Below are 16,848 nucleotides of genomic sequence, written 5' to 3'. Positions count from 1 at the left end.
CAACTCCCTCCAAAGGTTTTCTATAGGGTTGAGATCTGGAGACTGGCTAGGCCACTCCAGGACCTTGAAATGCTTCTTACGAAGCCACTCCTTCGTTGCCCTGGCGGTGTGCTTTGGATCATTGTCATGTTGAAAGACCCAGCCACGTTTCATCTTCAATGCCCTTGCTGATGGAAGGAGGTTTGCACTAAAAATCTCACGATACATGGCCCCATTCATTCTTTCATGTACCCGGATCAGTCGTCCTGGCCCCTTTGCAGAGAAACAGCCCCAAAGCATGATGTTTCCACCACAATGCTTTACAGTAGGTACGGTGTTTGATGGATGCAACTCAGTATTCTTTTTCCTCCAAACACGACACGTTGTGTTTCTACCAAACAGTTCCAGTTTGGTTTCATCAGACCATAGGACATTCTCCCAAAACTCCTCTGGATCATCCAAATGCTCTCTAGCAAACTTCAGACGGGCCCGGACATGTACTGGCTTAAGCAGTGAGACACGTCTGGCACTGCAGGATCTGAGTCCATGGTGGCGTAGTGTGTTACTTATGGTAGGCCTTGTCACATTGGTCCCAGCTCCCTGCAGTTCATTCACTAGGTCCCCCCGCGTGGTTCTGGGATTTTTGCTCACCGTTCTTGTGATCATTCTGACCCCACGGGGTGGGATTTTACGTGGAGCCCCAGATCGAGGGAGATTATCAGTGGTCTTGTATGTCTTCCATTTTCTAATTATTGCTCCCACTGTTGATTTCTTCACTCCAAGCTGGTTGGCTATTGCAGATTCAGTCTTCCCAGCCTGGTGCAGGGCTACAATTTTGTTTCTGGTGTCCTTTGACAGCTCTTTGGTCTTCACCATAGTGGAGTTTGGAGTCAGACTGTTTGAGGGTGTGCACAGGTGTCTTTTTATACCGATAACAAGTTTAAACAGGTGCCATTACTACAGGTAATGAGTGGAGGAAAGAGGAGACTCTTAAAGAAGAAGTTACAGGTCTGTGAGAGCCAGAAATCTTGATTGTTTGTTTCTGACCAAATACTTATTTTCCACCATAATATGCAAATAAAATGTTAAAAAAACAGACAATGTGATTTTCTGGATTTTTTTTTCTCAGTTTGTCTCCCATAGTTGAGGTCTACCTATGATGTAAATTACAGACGCCTCTCATCTTTTTAAGTGGTGGAACTTGCACTATTGCTGACTGACTAAATACTTTTTTGCCCCACTGTATATATATATATATATATATTTTAATGGATTAATTCCAGATCTCTTAAAAGTTCAAGGGGTTATCTGATCCCCTATATGTTATGTTTGAAATTGGGTTGTCTTCATGACAGTCCATTAGAGTCAGAAAACCAAGGAGAACATTGGTGCTTTCTTTCATTATTAGCTCCACATTTGTCAATGATTTTTCTCGTTAATTGTAGCTCAACTCCATTGAAGTGAACATACTGCTATACTGCACACAACCTGATTACAGGCATGGCGCTATTTCTGGAAGAAGAGATGGCAAACTGTCGGTACGCTACCTGGTAAGAAGATAGAATACTCAACAAATTATGAGTTACCTTTCTGGGAAGTCCATGATGCACAGATCAAAAACTGATTTTCAGCTCCAGACAGGAGCCTAAGAGCCTAATGACGGCTCCTGTCCAGAATCGAAAACCGGTTTGTGATCTGTGTACCGTGGACTTCCCATAAAGGTAACTCACAATTCATTGACTATTGTACCTTCTTACCAGGTAGCGCACCAACACCTTGCCATTTTTTTCTATCGTTTGTTAACCCACTCCTTCCCTGAGCGAGTTCACTCCTGGTGCCTTCTCCTGTCCCAGAGGTGAAATTAACTCTTCACCTTCCACCTTCTATTCTACCACCTGATCACCGCCTAAACTACTGTACATCACTTCATTTCTGGAAGAAAGCAGCTTTGTTTATATATTCTTATGCAGACCCTTTAATGATTAATTAATTTGTGCAATGATTATGTTATTTCGCCACCTAGAGGTCATTTTAAAAAACTAAATACCGTACGTGTCTGATTACTTTTCCTTATGATTCGTGGATGTCAGTTGAATATATCTGACTGTTTTTAGTCACTTTGTGTAATAAAATCATTATGTCTATGACCATCTTAAAGAGAACCTGTCACTAGAACAGACCTCAGTGTGACTCTCTCATAAGAGTTATACAAGGAGGTCCAGTATTACCTCATACCCCCCCAAAAGCAAATAGTGGGGGCTAGGAAGAAAGCACTTCTCTGTCAGTGCCGCTGATTGGTAAAAAGGATCATGATCTTTCTTAATTTTATGAAACATATATTTTTTAGTTAAAGGCTAAGTCCAACTTGGCGCTAAATTTTCAATGAATTCAAATGAAGCAACTCTGCAGTAAGTCCTAAATACATATTTCCTCTAGTTCTATGTGTACAGCTTCTATACAGACGATGTGTCTCTATGGTAACAGACAGCAGAAAAATTCCGTGGAATGTAATCCTGCACTCAAATAACCTTTTCTTCACTTCCTTTGGGCTATTGTACTCGTACATTTGATAATTCAGCTCTCACAGGACTGATAGAAGGGCGAGTGGCTTGAGGATCTGACTACATGGGGTTTGTTTGTTGTCTGTTACCATGGAGACTCGTGAAATTTGAATTTAGTTAAATTTGGCCACAAAAGTGATTCAGTGTGAATTGAATGTCCCTCACTATGCTCTGGGGTCTCCCGGGACCCTGAGCATAATAAATGTAGGGTCTAAAAAAATATATAAAACAGTACCTCATTGCTCACCTGTGCCGCCAGTTTTGCAGCCCACCATCCAGAGCTCTGCTTCATCCCACCTCTTCTTCTTTCCCACACACGACATCGACTTTAGCCATTTTCACTCTGCATCAAGCCTTCCAAGGCCGCGATGAAGGTCATGATGGCACAATGGCATGAGGCTTAGTCGTAACATCAGAAGCCTACTCAGTGAGGGGAAAATTAAAAGAGGTTGGATGAAGCATAGGACCGGACGGTGTACTGCGGCAGGACAGGGGATCAGTGAGGTATTATTTTTACTAACGCTACATTTCCGCAGAATGTATTTTTGCTGTTTTTCCATGAAACAAAATCACAAAAAAAGCTAATAGAATTTTCCCTCTACAAATTCACTTATCTAGAATGGAGACACGTCTGAATAGGAGATTTTGAACGAAAAATATAAAAAATGTTGGTACATTTCCATTACCTCAATGTCGCTGGCATTCCTTCACTTCTCCATCACCTGGAAGTCACTTCCTCCCACCAGCCTGTCACTTTTTCCATTATTGGGTCACATTTATCACCCCAAAACTAACCTTTATATGGGGGCCACTGCCATCCTTAAACTATTGGGTGGAGAGTTGCTAAGGACATCTGGTAGTCCTGAAGGGAAAAACAAATAGTCCGGATAGTTCTGGTGTTGTCAGGTTGAGCATATGAAGTACACTCTCCTGCCCCCATCAGAAAAAGGGGAGGACAATGCTGGGACATCCCCAGTGGTGGCAGAGAGTGGGAGCCACTTATCTCATGGACAGGACAGCCATAACAGGGGTGTGGTCCAAAGGACCACCGTCTCCCCGCTCCACCCTGGCTTAAATACTGTGAGTGACAGACACTTAGGAGAGTGCACTGACATTAACGGTGGGATGTCATTGACGTCTGGATAATGGCATATTCTATAGTTTTGTTGCTACATCTCCTGTTCAGAAAATATTTCTCCAACGCTATCAGACAATCATTTACCACCTAGTGCAAAGTTGCTGCATTTCTTATTTTTTACGCATTTTGGGAATGCATAAAAAAAGTTTGCGAAAGTGGACCTAGCCTTTGAAAAGATCTGAACGGTTTAAAATAGTAGTCTGCTTTTTCCAAATACAGCGCCATCCTTGTTCATGGACCATGTCTGATATCGCAGGTCTGTCTCAGTCAGATGAATAGGACTGAGCTGCAATACCAGACACATCCTAAAAAAAAAAAAAAAAAAATGGCGCTGCTTCTTTTTTTTTTTATCATAGAACCCCTTTCATTTGATACCATGTCACTTTCTTTTGAAATACATGATATTCGCTTTTTCTGGCTTTAGGTGTCCGACTCCCGGCTGCGATGGCTCTGGACATATTACTGGAAACTATGCTTCCCATAGAAGGTATTATTACAGAATGACAATTAAAAAAAAAATCATCACAAAAACACTAATAAAGTATGCTGTGGTTGGATGAAAATGCAGCATGCCCTAAAAGCACACAGATGCTAACCCTACTGTGTGGCTGGAACGCAAACATCCCATTCAGTACAATGTAAATACTGTACATGTGGTCATACCCTTAAGCCGGCCATAGACGTAAAGATTTTCCCCCAATGGGCATTCCAAATTTGCTTGCGAAAATTTTCTTGGGAAAGGGGCATAAATCAGTGTCCCTCTTGTCTCCATGGGCCATATTTCCCACAATGTGAATGATTTTCCCCATGTAAAATGTTGGTTGTTGGAAACATTGTCAACTTTTAGTATTAATATGTGAAAGCATAAACAAGGCGAGTTTACACGCTCCGGATTTGCTGCAAATTTGCGGTGCAGATTCCAGACAGCAGCAAATAACAGTCAATGGGGTTGTAAAAACTTCATTTCAATGTAGCGGAAAAATAATCTGAGCAAAAAATCAAGTACGCTGCGCAAATCTGCAAAATGTCAATTGTGCCACTGATTTGTTGCAGATTGTTCCACCTTATAGGAGTGACATGCGACGGATTTGATGGCATTTTCTACTAATTCACCACAGAAATGCAATAAATTTGCAGCAAGATCAAAAATAGGCAAATATTCGGCGCTTGTAAACTCAGCGTAAATGTCCTGACCAGTAGAAAAGATTTTCATCAGTATCAAGCTTTTTATTGCTATAGATGCAATGATACTTGTTAAAGATTATAAGTAAAAAATTGATCTTAAAGGGGTATTTGGGGTTTCCGATATTGGTGGCTTATCTTTAGGATAGTCTATGCTCATTCAATGAGAGTTTGACTTCCATCACCACCACGATGAGCTGGAAGAAGAGACACCTGAACGTAAAGCCATGCTCCTGGGTAAACTATGAAGAAGGAACCAACGCCTCATCCTGGAGTCAAACCCCCATTGATGGCCTATCCTAATGACTAATCATCATTATTAGATTCACCCTTGATATCTATGTCAACAGTACTGGATTTTGTTTGTAGTCATTGCCTACTTTGTTTCCTTTCTCAGTCTTTCGGGCTGTCCTAGGGCTAAGAAGAGTGGTATCAAGATAGCACAAAGCAAAGAAGACAAGGAAGATCAAGAACCAATCAGGTTCCTGATACATTTTTTCAGTCTCTGTATTAATTTAGGATCATCTATCATCATCCATAACCTTATAAGAGAAGCCCAACCCAATGCAAACCCATCTGTGCATCCACAGTCCACTATCATCCAAACTCTGTTGCATCGTGTTTTTTGGGCAAAAAGACTAATGTGAAACCCACTGGGACAAATGTACTGATTATGTAATGTCTTGGGGGAAATTGTTGTAAACTAAGTCGGCAGAAATGTAGGTGAACTCTCTCAGCACGCTATAGTACATTGGACATTCAAAGAGCTGTTACAATCAAGGCTGTCAATAACTTACTGTTGAGTAGAGAAAGGTCACTGGATCAGAAGTGCTTCAGTAGGAATGCATTTTCAGATATTATGGTAGCAATAGGGAGCCTATGGCCAGAGGGGGCCCACAAACTGATAGAATATGTATATGTTGTCAACCCAGGCCAAGTGATTCAGGTCAGTAGTGGTTGGTAAGTTGCCTATTATCTTCAATGCAGAGGACCCAGTTGACTCAGTCTGCATTGCTCTAGAGCACACATGTCAACTCTGGCCCGTGGGCCACATTTGGTCAGCAGGGTGATTACATTTGGCACGCAACGCTGGCACTGCCCCCCTTCAGTATTGCCACTTCTACTGTTTTGTGACCACTATATCGAGCAGTGAAGAGCTGCAAAAGACTGGAGCAGTGAGGAAGCGGGGCAGAGGTTTTTTTTTTGTAATGTCTGGTCCATTATACTGCATGGAGGACTATGTGGACCCATTATAATGTATGGAGGACAATGTGGACCCATTATCATGTATGGAGGACTATGTGGGTCCCATTATACTGCATGGAGGACTATGTGGACCCATTATCATATATGGAGGACTATGTGGGTCCCATTATACTGCATGGAAGACTATGTGGACCCATTATCATGTATGGAGGACTATGTGGGTCCCATTATACTGCATGGAGGACTATGTGGACCCATTATCATGTATGGAGGACTATGTGGGTCCCATTATACTGCATGGAGGACTATGTGGACCCATTATCATGTATGGAGGACTATGTGGGTCCCATTATACTGCATGGAGGACTATGTGGACCCATTATCATGTATGGAGGACTATGTGGGTCCCATTATACTGCGTGGAAGACTATGTAAGATTATGTAAAGAATGATAAGGAAACACTTCCTCAAATTTAGACTTTTTTATATAAATAGCAAGTTAGACCCTCAACTTTGTCCAAGTTTTTAATTTTGGCCCTCTGTGTATTTGAGTCTGACATCCTTGCTCAAAAGGCATGTGTGTTAGAGCTCATTACGACATCCAATTTTTTCATGTATGAGAAAAATGGACCAACTATTTTGATGACACTCTAATCTGACGTTAATCAGAGTTTGATTAAAGTTTGATCTGAATGTCATCCATTTTTTCTCATTAGTGGCTAAATAAAAGAAAAAGTTTCTCCAACTTTTCCTTTCTGACTTTCCATGATAATCCGACCACAGTCGGATGTCATCCTAGTGCTGTCCGATTTTTTTCACGGACCCATTGACTTACATTGCTGACTTTGATTCGACCCATGGATCAAAATCGGACACGTCTCTGTGATTTTCCAAGAAGCTTTTGGTTCGTGAAAAATCACAGACATGTGATTGGCTCCGTAGACTATCACAGGTAGAAGTGTTATCCGTGAAAAACACAGATAGCGCTTATACATGATAATTGGGCATCTGAATGAGGCCTTGGTCTCATGACCTCAGGATAAATTAGCACATTTATATTTGGCAAATTCTATGACATTAAAATAGCTCTCCAATAAAACCTTTTCCTTCTTGATCAGACCTGGGCAAGGTGGAAGCCGAGGGCCACATCCAGTCCTCTGGCTGTTCCAGTCTGGCCCGTGGACCGAGACAGCCAAGGGGCTCAAACAGTAGTCCATGGGCCTCACCGTGCCCTCCCCTGCCCGACCGCCTGCTGTCACCACTGTCTGCACCTTTTTTCCACCAATCAGCGTGTGAAACAGCTGACATGATGACGTAATTTCATAATGTCAGCTGTGCACTGCGGAGAGTCAGTGCATTGTAGACAAGAGCAGAGTGCTGGGGGAATGGGAGCAAGGTGAGTAGGTGGTGTTCTTTTCTTTTCATGTGTATGAGATGATTGGCTGGACATGGGGAGGCTATGAGGGTCTCCTGATGGACATGGGGGGACTATGATAGTCTCCTGTTAGACATGGGGAGGCTATGGAGGGCTCATGCTGGACATGGGGAGGCTATGGGGGACTGATGCTGGACATGGGAAGGCTATGGGGGACTGATGCTTGACATGGGGAGGCTATGGGGGACTGATGCTGGACATGAGGAGGCTATGGAGGGCTCATGCTGGACATGGGGAGGCTATGGGGGACTGATGCTGGACATGGGAAGGTTATGGGGGACTGATGCTGGACATGGGGAGGCTATGGGGGACTGATGCTGGACATGAGGAGGCTATGGGAGACTGATGCTGGACATGAGGAGGCCATGGAGGGTTCATGCTGGACATGGGGAGGTTATGGAGGACTGATGCTGGACATGGGGAGGCTATAGGGGACTGATGCTGGACATGGGGAGGCTATGGGGGACTGATGCTGGACATGGGGAGGCTATGGGGGACTGATGCTGGACATGAGGAGTCTATGGAGGGCTCATGCTGGACATGGAGAGGCTATGAGGGACTGATGCTGGACATGGAGAGGCTATGGGGGACTGATGCTGGACATGGGGAGGCTATGGGGGACTGATGCTGGATATGGGGAGGCTATGGAGGGCTCATGGTGGACATGGGGAGGTTATGGGGGACTGATGCAGGACATGGGGAGGCTAAGGGGTGCTCATGCTGTGTATGGGAAGGCTATGGGGGACTGATGCTGGACATGGGGAGGCTATGGAGGGCTCATGCTGTACATGGGAAGGCTATGGGGGACTGATGCTGGGTATGGGGAGGCTATCAGGGGCTCATGCTGGATATGGGGAGGCTTTGTGGGGCTCATGCTGTGTATGGGAAGACTGTGTGGGGGCTCTTATGGTATATAAAAGGGTCTGTGTGTGGGCTCAAATAGTATATAGGGGGATGTCAGCATTCTTTATTCTGCTCAATATTAAGTAATACAATTAATGTTAATATAAAATAATTATAATTTTTATGTTAATATATTGAGCAGAATTAATTTAAGTCTTATTAGTTCAGCCCTCCACAACAGTCTATGTTTCTCATGTGGCCCACCCCAGTACTAGACCATTTGCAATCACTGTTGTGTACACAGTGCCTGTATTATACTTACCGATCTCCGTACCGGCCTTTTTCTGCACCACGTGGCTGACAATGTTACTAGCAGATCACACAGCATTTTCTATGTGGACCAGAAGTTACTTTCTCAATGTAAGTCAATGAGACTCACATCGTCCTGCGGATTGAATCGTGAAAGCCCCTTCCGATGCCACCCAGAATACGCCGTGTGACCCAGGCCGGTCAGATTGCTGCTCACGTGGTGCAGTTTAAGATCGGAACGACAGAGGTGATCGGTAAGTACCCTAATACATACACTACACTGTATACAAAATAACATTTGCAAAGAGGATAGCAGATAAAAATTTTCACTGGAATGCTACTTTAGAGAATAAGGTAATCCATTACTTGTATTTGCAGATTGTTTAAGAACTTTTCTTGCCTCTGAAAAATCTGCTTTTAGCCCCTTGAAAACCAGAATTCAAGCTGTGAGCTCACTTGTCACAGTTATAAGGCAATAATTGCTGATATCTTACGGTTCCATCCCTGAACGTTCAGTCGACCCTTCTGTGAATCTAAAGCTTTTCTGAACCCAGTAAACATCACGTAATTGGACCACATATATTCTTTCACATTTCTCTGGATGGTATTTTTCTTAAGATATGTCACTATTCAGCTCAAGCACGGAAAACAATCATTGCCTGAACTGAAATTCTATAGATGGAAAAATCACTTTTGAGCTTTCTTTTTTGTGTGCATCACAATAATATAGTTGCTTTACCGGCAGCCTATTGATATTGACATGTTAAACTAATTTGTAAAAAAATAAACAAATAAACTTTTCTCTTTTTTTTTTCTCAATGTCCAAATACACTTTACTTTGTGTTAGCAAATACTCTCAGAACTGCTGTGCTGCCCAACCCTGCCGGCTGACAATGGATGACAGCTGTGCTGCCGTTTTTAGGTAAAGAAGCCTATTAGCTGCCTATAAACTGTCAGAAACTCCTACTGCTACTCCACAGTCTTCACAGGATGAGCAACACAGCAGTTTTCAAACTTTGCAGCCAAGATGTCAGAACATCTAGACCTGCTTAAAAATGTAGTTTTTGCTGATGCATGCATATCAGGAAATTACTATTGAAGAACATTTGGCGCAATGTGTGGCCATACTGTAAATCTGTAGAGAACAAGGACCACTTTGGAGATCAGTCAAGTCAATTTACTCTAAAAAAAAAAAATGTTCTTCTTTGTTTTCTAAATGTAAGGATTCATGCACACGGCTGCATTTTCAGTCCGACTGCTACTTGACAAAATATAGGATCGCACTCGGATCAATGTTATTCACATGTCCGATTTTTTTGCCTTGACCGGTGTCAGTTCAAGGAAAAAATTGCAGCATGCCTGAGTTGGATTCAATTATCTGATCGCTCTCTACCATACAAGTCAATGAGTCCATGGAAAACATCGTACTAGACTCGGATGACATCTGAGTTTAGTCCGATTTTGACGGACTGACAGAATGAAGAAGATGGAGAACGTTTTTTTCCCTATTTTGTCCTCATCCAAGAAAATAGGATCACCGTATAATCACACTCTGATGAAACTATGATCACAGTGTGATTAACATCTTTGGCTCGATTCTCTCAGATGAAAGAAAATACGATTGTGTGACCCTAGCCTAAAAGTTCAGCATATATGAGAAAATAGAAAAAATTCAACTTACCAGACCCAGTTTTTAGACCTCCTGTTTGCACACCGACGCCTCACGCGGATGAGGGTGAGACGGCCGCAACAAGATCCAAGCAGGGAAAAAAATCCAGCGATCAACGCGTTTCGACTTTTCGTCTTATTCAGGAAATCATGAATAAGACGAAAAGTCGAAACGCGTTGATCGCTGTTTTTTTCTGCTACTATGTCTAAGTACTGGATGCCATATGTTGATTTATTTTACTTATGAGTAATAAAAGTTCATTTTTAGTCTCCCTCGCAACTCGCTGGATTTTTTTTCCCCGCTTAGCCTAAAAGTTGTGAAATTTGCTACCATAATTTCATTTAATAACTGTATTGGTGACTTAATTTCACTGCAAGTCCTGGAGGCAGAAGTGTACTTTCTCCTGTGTAAGTGGTGCCTTCTGACAAAGTTAGGGGTTAGTGGTTAAGAATGGGGGTATGTGGACTAAAATTGCCCTTTTGGCAATTTTTTTTACATGAAACAGTCAAAGCATCCCCACGTGTAGAACAACCCCATTAAGCAATATGGCCGTAGATGCAGAAGAATTTTCCTGCTCCATTTTGATGGTATACCCATTGTACTTTCACATTAAAAATACCACCAATATCTTATGTTAATAGCTCTTGTCATGTCCTTTAATATTTAGATGCCCGGTCCCAGGATGTGACGGCCAAGGTCATGTGACGGGAAAGTACGCTTCACATCGCAGTGCATCTGGATGTCCTCTGGCAGCCAAAAGACAAAAAGATGGCTACTTAAATGGTTCTCAATTTTCATGGAAATCTGGAAAAACTGAAGGAATGTCCTGTCCCACCCCAGGATGCGATGGATCTGGCCACATCAGTGGTAGTTTCCTTACACATCGAAGGTAAGTCTCCTAACATCAAATAGTTATGGTCCTGTATTAGTGTGTAGCTATTCTTTCTAATTACTCAACATCAATGAACTAAACTCCTAGGGCTACTGCTGACAATTAAAGCTATTTTACAGGTTCTAGACAAATTTTTGCAGTCACCGTATGTGACTGCAGATCTTTGCGACAGCGTGCAATTCACACACTGTCATGATTCTTCTGTATTCCCAGCAGGAGTTCGCAATCACATGACCACTTGTATGAGATTGGAAATTTGTGGTCACATGCCAACAAGATTCTCATCCGCTTTTCTCAATGTTCTATTACGAGTGGGAGAGTCTTGTTGGCAGGTGAAGAAGCTCCAGGTGAAAGCTCATTTCTTCTGCAGTGGTTGCACATATAACATACTTGCCAAATGTTCTAGTTAGGTGTCTGGATGATCTGTAGCTTCTCGTTGTCACAGGTCACCTAAAGGCATTGCTTACTAATGGGTGTTTTGGAAATGCATAGATTTCTCAATTCCTCTGGCAGTCAAGGGGTCTCTCAAACTGTTGACATGACATTTCAAATGGCAACTTGCATATCGTAATGTGATTAGTTTCACTACATTTAGTATAGTTATCTATATCCCCTTGTAATCCTCATGGATAGGTCTCAGCAGCAATACCAGACTCAGCCTATGGTCAAAAAAATAATGATCTTGTTTCTAATGGGGAAATAAAAGCAGTTGACATTTTGGAAAACTACAGTGTTCAGCAAATATCAAGTTGTTCCAAACACCGGAAGTTATCTTTCTCTAGTTAGTTAGGAAACTCATGAAAGTGAGGAGAACATGCAACTTCCATACAGATGTTTACTTTTGTTGGACTCAAAGTTAGGACAACAAAGCTAACTACAAAACCACTGTGGGTACCTAAAATCCCAAGAAAAAAAATGTGGCACCTTCAAACTATTCTCAAAGGGGTTTTCCACATAATAGATGTTTTCACCAATCCACAGGATAGGTGATAACTTATGGGTTTGGCTTTGGGTAGGCCCGACTACTGGGACCCCCACTGATAAGCAGAACGGGGAACTTATATCCCATTAGAATGTAGCGGCTTTCATTCTCTATGGGGCTGCCGAGTGGTGCACTTGGCTTTTTCCTGTAGCTAAATATATAATGTATGGAGCCCATCTAAAATAAAATATAAATTCCATAATCTGCTGATTGGATAAAAAAAAAGTCGATGCCATTTTTTTTAAGGTGTCCTGATGGAAATACCGTACTAACAATAATAAAATAAGCGCTGTCAAATCAAAAGGCTTCAAAAAACACAATTGCCCCAAAACTGTTTCAGTTAAACAAAAACTCCTCCAAAATTTCAGAAAGAGTATGTACACGTGGCGTCTTTACGATGATTCTTGACTTGCCAAAGTTTTCATAGGCAAAACAACTTCAGGAAAAAGCCATCAGACTTTTTCTTGATTCGGCTTTAGTGGCCTACATACATACAACATTTACAATCTGACGCCGGAAACACTAGAGTTTTCTTCACAAAGCCATTTCATGAAAAAGCTGGTGGCTTTATTTCTATAGCTACTCCATCATAATTTTTGCTCGTTTATCACAGTGATTCTGTCGCAGGTGTCTTTTGCCTATGTATTCTATTATACAGAGCAGAAGCCGCCTGAAAAATGAACGTTACTTCTTTTAGCTACTCCAGTGTTTCCGAACCCTGAAGCGGTTAAAAGAAGTAAGAAAATACTAATGATGTGCACAGCAAAATCGTTTAGACATTGCTGTGCATTATGTCCATTTTTTGCAGCAGTTTTTCCACCCTTTTTCAGTCGGATACCATGCGTGATCCACCTGAAAAAAGACATTCTCTGCACATAACCACTGGCGGTTTTGTCATAGATTTTGTGATAAAAAGTGTTAAAACAATATAAAAAATGATGAACATACGCACTGCAATGTCAAATCGACTTGCTGTGCACGTAATCAGTTTTTCTACTTCTTTTAACTGCTTCAGACTTCAAAAGCCGTGATGCAGCTAAAAGAAGTGATCAATCCACTCTCCAAGAACTTCCACTTGGAAGCCAACACTACTTTATATATGAAGTTTTTAAAAAAGATGCTGGCGGCAAAGTCGCCACAAAAATGACAAAAGGGATGACAAGGAAGATGCTTCAGGAAAAACATCACCAGCGTTTCCCTGAAGTGTGTTGTGCTTCAAATACTATGCGCGTAAACCTGCATCCATGAGATACCATGTGCACATACCCAAAGTAGCATTCGCTTTCTTTTTTTCCCCAGGATTGTTTCTAAACTCAGGAAACAAAAAGCTACAAAAATTCTTCATATGAACTGCAAAGTGGATTTATATCAAAATCATTTAGGTACCACAGCAGCCATCGAGTTTTTCTAGGCGAAGCCACTTCAGGAACACGTTGGCGGTCATTTTCCTGAAGTTACTTCACCGCCGGCTTTCTCCTGTGCACTTGGCATCAATTTCCAGTGGATTACTCTCGGAATCCGCCTGAAAAAAAGTGTAGCTAAAGCTCTCTGTAAAATAAACATAGTGCACAGGAATATCAAGACGACACTGCCATGCAAGCATTCCATGGTATGTCACTTTTTTCAACTGCTTCAACATTCAGAAATTTGCCATCGGCACAGCCAGCACAGGAGAGACAGAAAAAGCTGCTTCTGGAAAACAACCGCCAACGTCTTCTTGAAGTAGCTTCATGTGAGAACCCTCGTAGGGTGCACTGGCATCTCATTGATGCCATGCGGACATACACTTTGAGGATGATTTTGGATAGTTCTCCCTCCAATGAGTCCTTCAAAAAAACTAGTGTGATCATGCCTTTAGGATTGCTCATTGAAACATGTCTGATCTCATCCCCCTCGTCATCTGTCTAGGGCAAACTTTAGTGTTATTGGGTCTTATAACCACCGAGTAGCTCTTCCTTATATTTTGGTGGACATGATTACGGAGTGCTATCACATTTTATTGCCCGTCTCTGGAGTATTATATTATTGCCCTCAAAGATATTTATCGCAGAGTACTTGGAATCAACCTTTACTAATGCAAATACCACGTCTGTATGCAGTGTAATGTGGTAATGTGTTACTTATGTTTTGTCTGACACTTATGGTTAAAATACAATAAAAATAACTTGTTTATAAAGTAACTATAAAGATCCTATTGACCACTGATTTACCATTTTTCTGATAGTTTATCGGGATGTCCACGGGCCACGTCAGCAATGAAAAAAGCCCGATTGTCAGGAGAAGAGATGATGACAATCAAGCAACGGGCGACAAATGGTACTGGCTTTCAGATGTTATGTGAGGAATCTACTATGAATATTAATGCAATGAACAAATCTTCGTACGCTGTCCGTACTGACATGAAATAATGATTCAAGACGCGTAATGAAACCTATTGGATTAGTAATTGTACATAACTCTTGGTGCTGCTGCCACTTCTACTCTACGACTTACAGTACTTATACTTCTAAAAATGCTATTACTAGTACTAATACATAATAATAAAAAAGGTTCTTCAACAGCTGCAGGAGGTAGCGTACAGTACTGTTGTCCAGCTTGTGTAAAACGTCATAGTAAATATATTAACTGTCGCAAAACGTCTTTTTTTCAAGGGAAAAGGAGTTACATACTAATTGGTGCTGGACAGGAAACTAACTTTCTTTCTACAAAAGGAGGTTCTGCAGCAGCCCAGATGTATGATAGAAGAAAAGTTGGACAGCCCAGTAAAAATAATTGCTTTAATTTAGCTACTTCTTGGTGATTTCTAGATTAGTTATTGAGATAGTTTATATATTATAACACACGCTTTAGCATTTCCAATAGAAAGGTTTAAAACAGTTTCTGGCACTTTAAATTAACCCCTTCATGACCCAGCCTATTTTGACCTTAAAGACCTTGCCGTTTTTTGCAATTCTGACCAGTGTCCATTTATGAGGTAATAACTCAGGAACGCTTCAACGGATCCTAGCGGTTCTGAGAGTGTTTTTTTGTGACATATTGGGCTTCATGTTAGTGGTAAATTTAGGTCAATAAATTCTGCGTTTATTTGTGATAAAAACGGAAATTTGGCGAAAATTTTGAAAATTTCGCAATTTTCACATTTTGAATTTTTATTCTGTTAAACCAGAGAGTTATGTGACACAAAATAGTTAATAAATAACATTTCCCACATGTATACTTTACATCAGCACAATTTTGGAAACAAAATTTTTTTTTGCTAGAAAGTTATAAGGGTTAAAATTTGACCAGTGATTTCTCATTTTTACAACGAAATTTACAAAACCATTTTTTTTAGGGACCACCTCACATTTGAAGTCAGTTTGAGGGGTCTATATGGCTGAAAATACCCAAAACCACATTCAATAAGTTTATTAACCCTTCAGGTACTTCACAGCAGCAGAAGCAACATGGAAGGAAAAAATGAACATTTAACTTTTTATTCACAAAAATTATATTTTAGCAACAATTTTTTTATTTTCCCAATGGTAAAAGGAGAAACTGAACCACGAAAGTTGTTGTCCAATTTGTCCTGAGTACGCTGATACCTCATATGTGGGGGTAAACCACTGTTTGGGCGCACGGCAGGGCTTGGAAGGGAAGGAGTGCCATTTGACTTTTTGAATGAAAAATTGGCTCCACTCTTTAGCGGACACCATGTCACGTTTGGAGAGCCCCCGTGTGCCTAAAAATTGGAGCTCCCCCACAAGTGACCCCATTTTGGAAACTAAACGCCCCAAGGAACTTATCTAGATGCATAGTGAGCACTTTGAACCCCCAGGTGCTTCACAAATTGATCCGTAAAAATGAAAAAGTACTTTTTTTCACAAAAAAATTATTTTAGCCTCAATTTTTTCATTTTCACATGGGCAACAGGATAAAATGGATCCTAAAATTTGTTGGGCAATTTCTCCTGTGTACACCAATACCTCACATGTGGGGGTAAACCACTGTTTGGGCACATGGTAAGGCTCGGAAGGGAAGGAGCGCCATTTGACTTTTTGAATGAAAAATTATCTCCATCGTTAGCGGACACCATGTCGTGTTTGGAGAGCCCCTGTGTGCCTAAACATTGGAGCTCCCCCACAAGTGACCCCATTTTGGAAACTAGACCCCCCAAAGAACTTATCTTGATGCATATTGAGCACTTTAAACCCCCAGGTGCTTCACAGAAGTTTATAACGCAGAGCCATGAAAATAAAAAATAATTTTTCTTTCCTCAAAAATGATTTTTTAGCCTGGAATTTCCTATTTTGCCAAGGGTAATAGGAGAAATTGGACCCCAAATGTTGTTGTCCAGTTTGTCCTGAGTACGTTTATACCCCATATGTGGGGGTAAACCACTGTTTGGGCGCACGGCAGGGCTCGGAAGGGAAGGCACGCCATTTGGCTTTTTAAATGGAAAATTAGCTCCAATCATTAGCGGACACCATGTCACGTTTGGAGAGCCCATGTGTGCCTAAACATTGGAGATCCCCCACAAATGACCCCATTTTGGAAACTAGACCCCCAAAGGAACTAATCTAGATGTGTGGTGAGGACTTTGAACCCCCAAGTGCTTCACAGAAGTTTATAACGCAGAGCCATGAAAATAAAATAAAAAATTATTTTCTCAA

General features: G+C 41.5%; 1 protein-coding gene across 33 annotated transcripts in view; it reads left to right on the top strand.

Moving 5' to 3' along the window:
- The window catches only part of MYT1L (myelin transcription factor 1 like), a 770,605-nt gene that overhangs the window by 734,208 nt on the left and 19,549 nt on the right, over window positions 1–16,848 (top strand). For 20 of the 33 annotated variants that reach the window (XM_069728021.1, XM_069728020.1, XM_069728031.1 and 17 more), the window contains 4 exons: window positions 4,103–4,165; window positions 5,258–5,341; window positions 10,990–11,211; window positions 14,421–14,512. In XM_069728021.1, coding sequence (XP_069584122.1) covers window positions 4,103–4,165; window positions 5,258–5,341; window positions 10,990–11,211; window positions 14,421–14,512 — 461 coding nt within the window. The remainder of the gene's footprint in view (window positions 1–4,102; window positions 4,166–5,257; window positions 5,342–10,989; window positions 11,212–14,420; window positions 14,513–16,848) is intronic. The other 13 variants (XM_069728032.1, XM_069728028.1, XM_069728036.1 and 10 more) reach the window with 1 other exon arrangement.

Source organism: Ranitomeya imitator, chromosome 5 (genome assembly GCF_032444005.1).
Source record: "Ranitomeya imitator isolate aRanImi1 chromosome 5, aRanImi1.pri, whole genome shotgun sequence".
Classification (NCBI taxonomy): Eukaryota; Metazoa; Chordata; class Amphibia; order Anura; family Dendrobatidae; genus Ranitomeya; species Ranitomeya imitator.
Note: the sequence above shows the minus strand (reverse complement) of the source record. Positions and strands in the feature narration are given on the sequence as shown.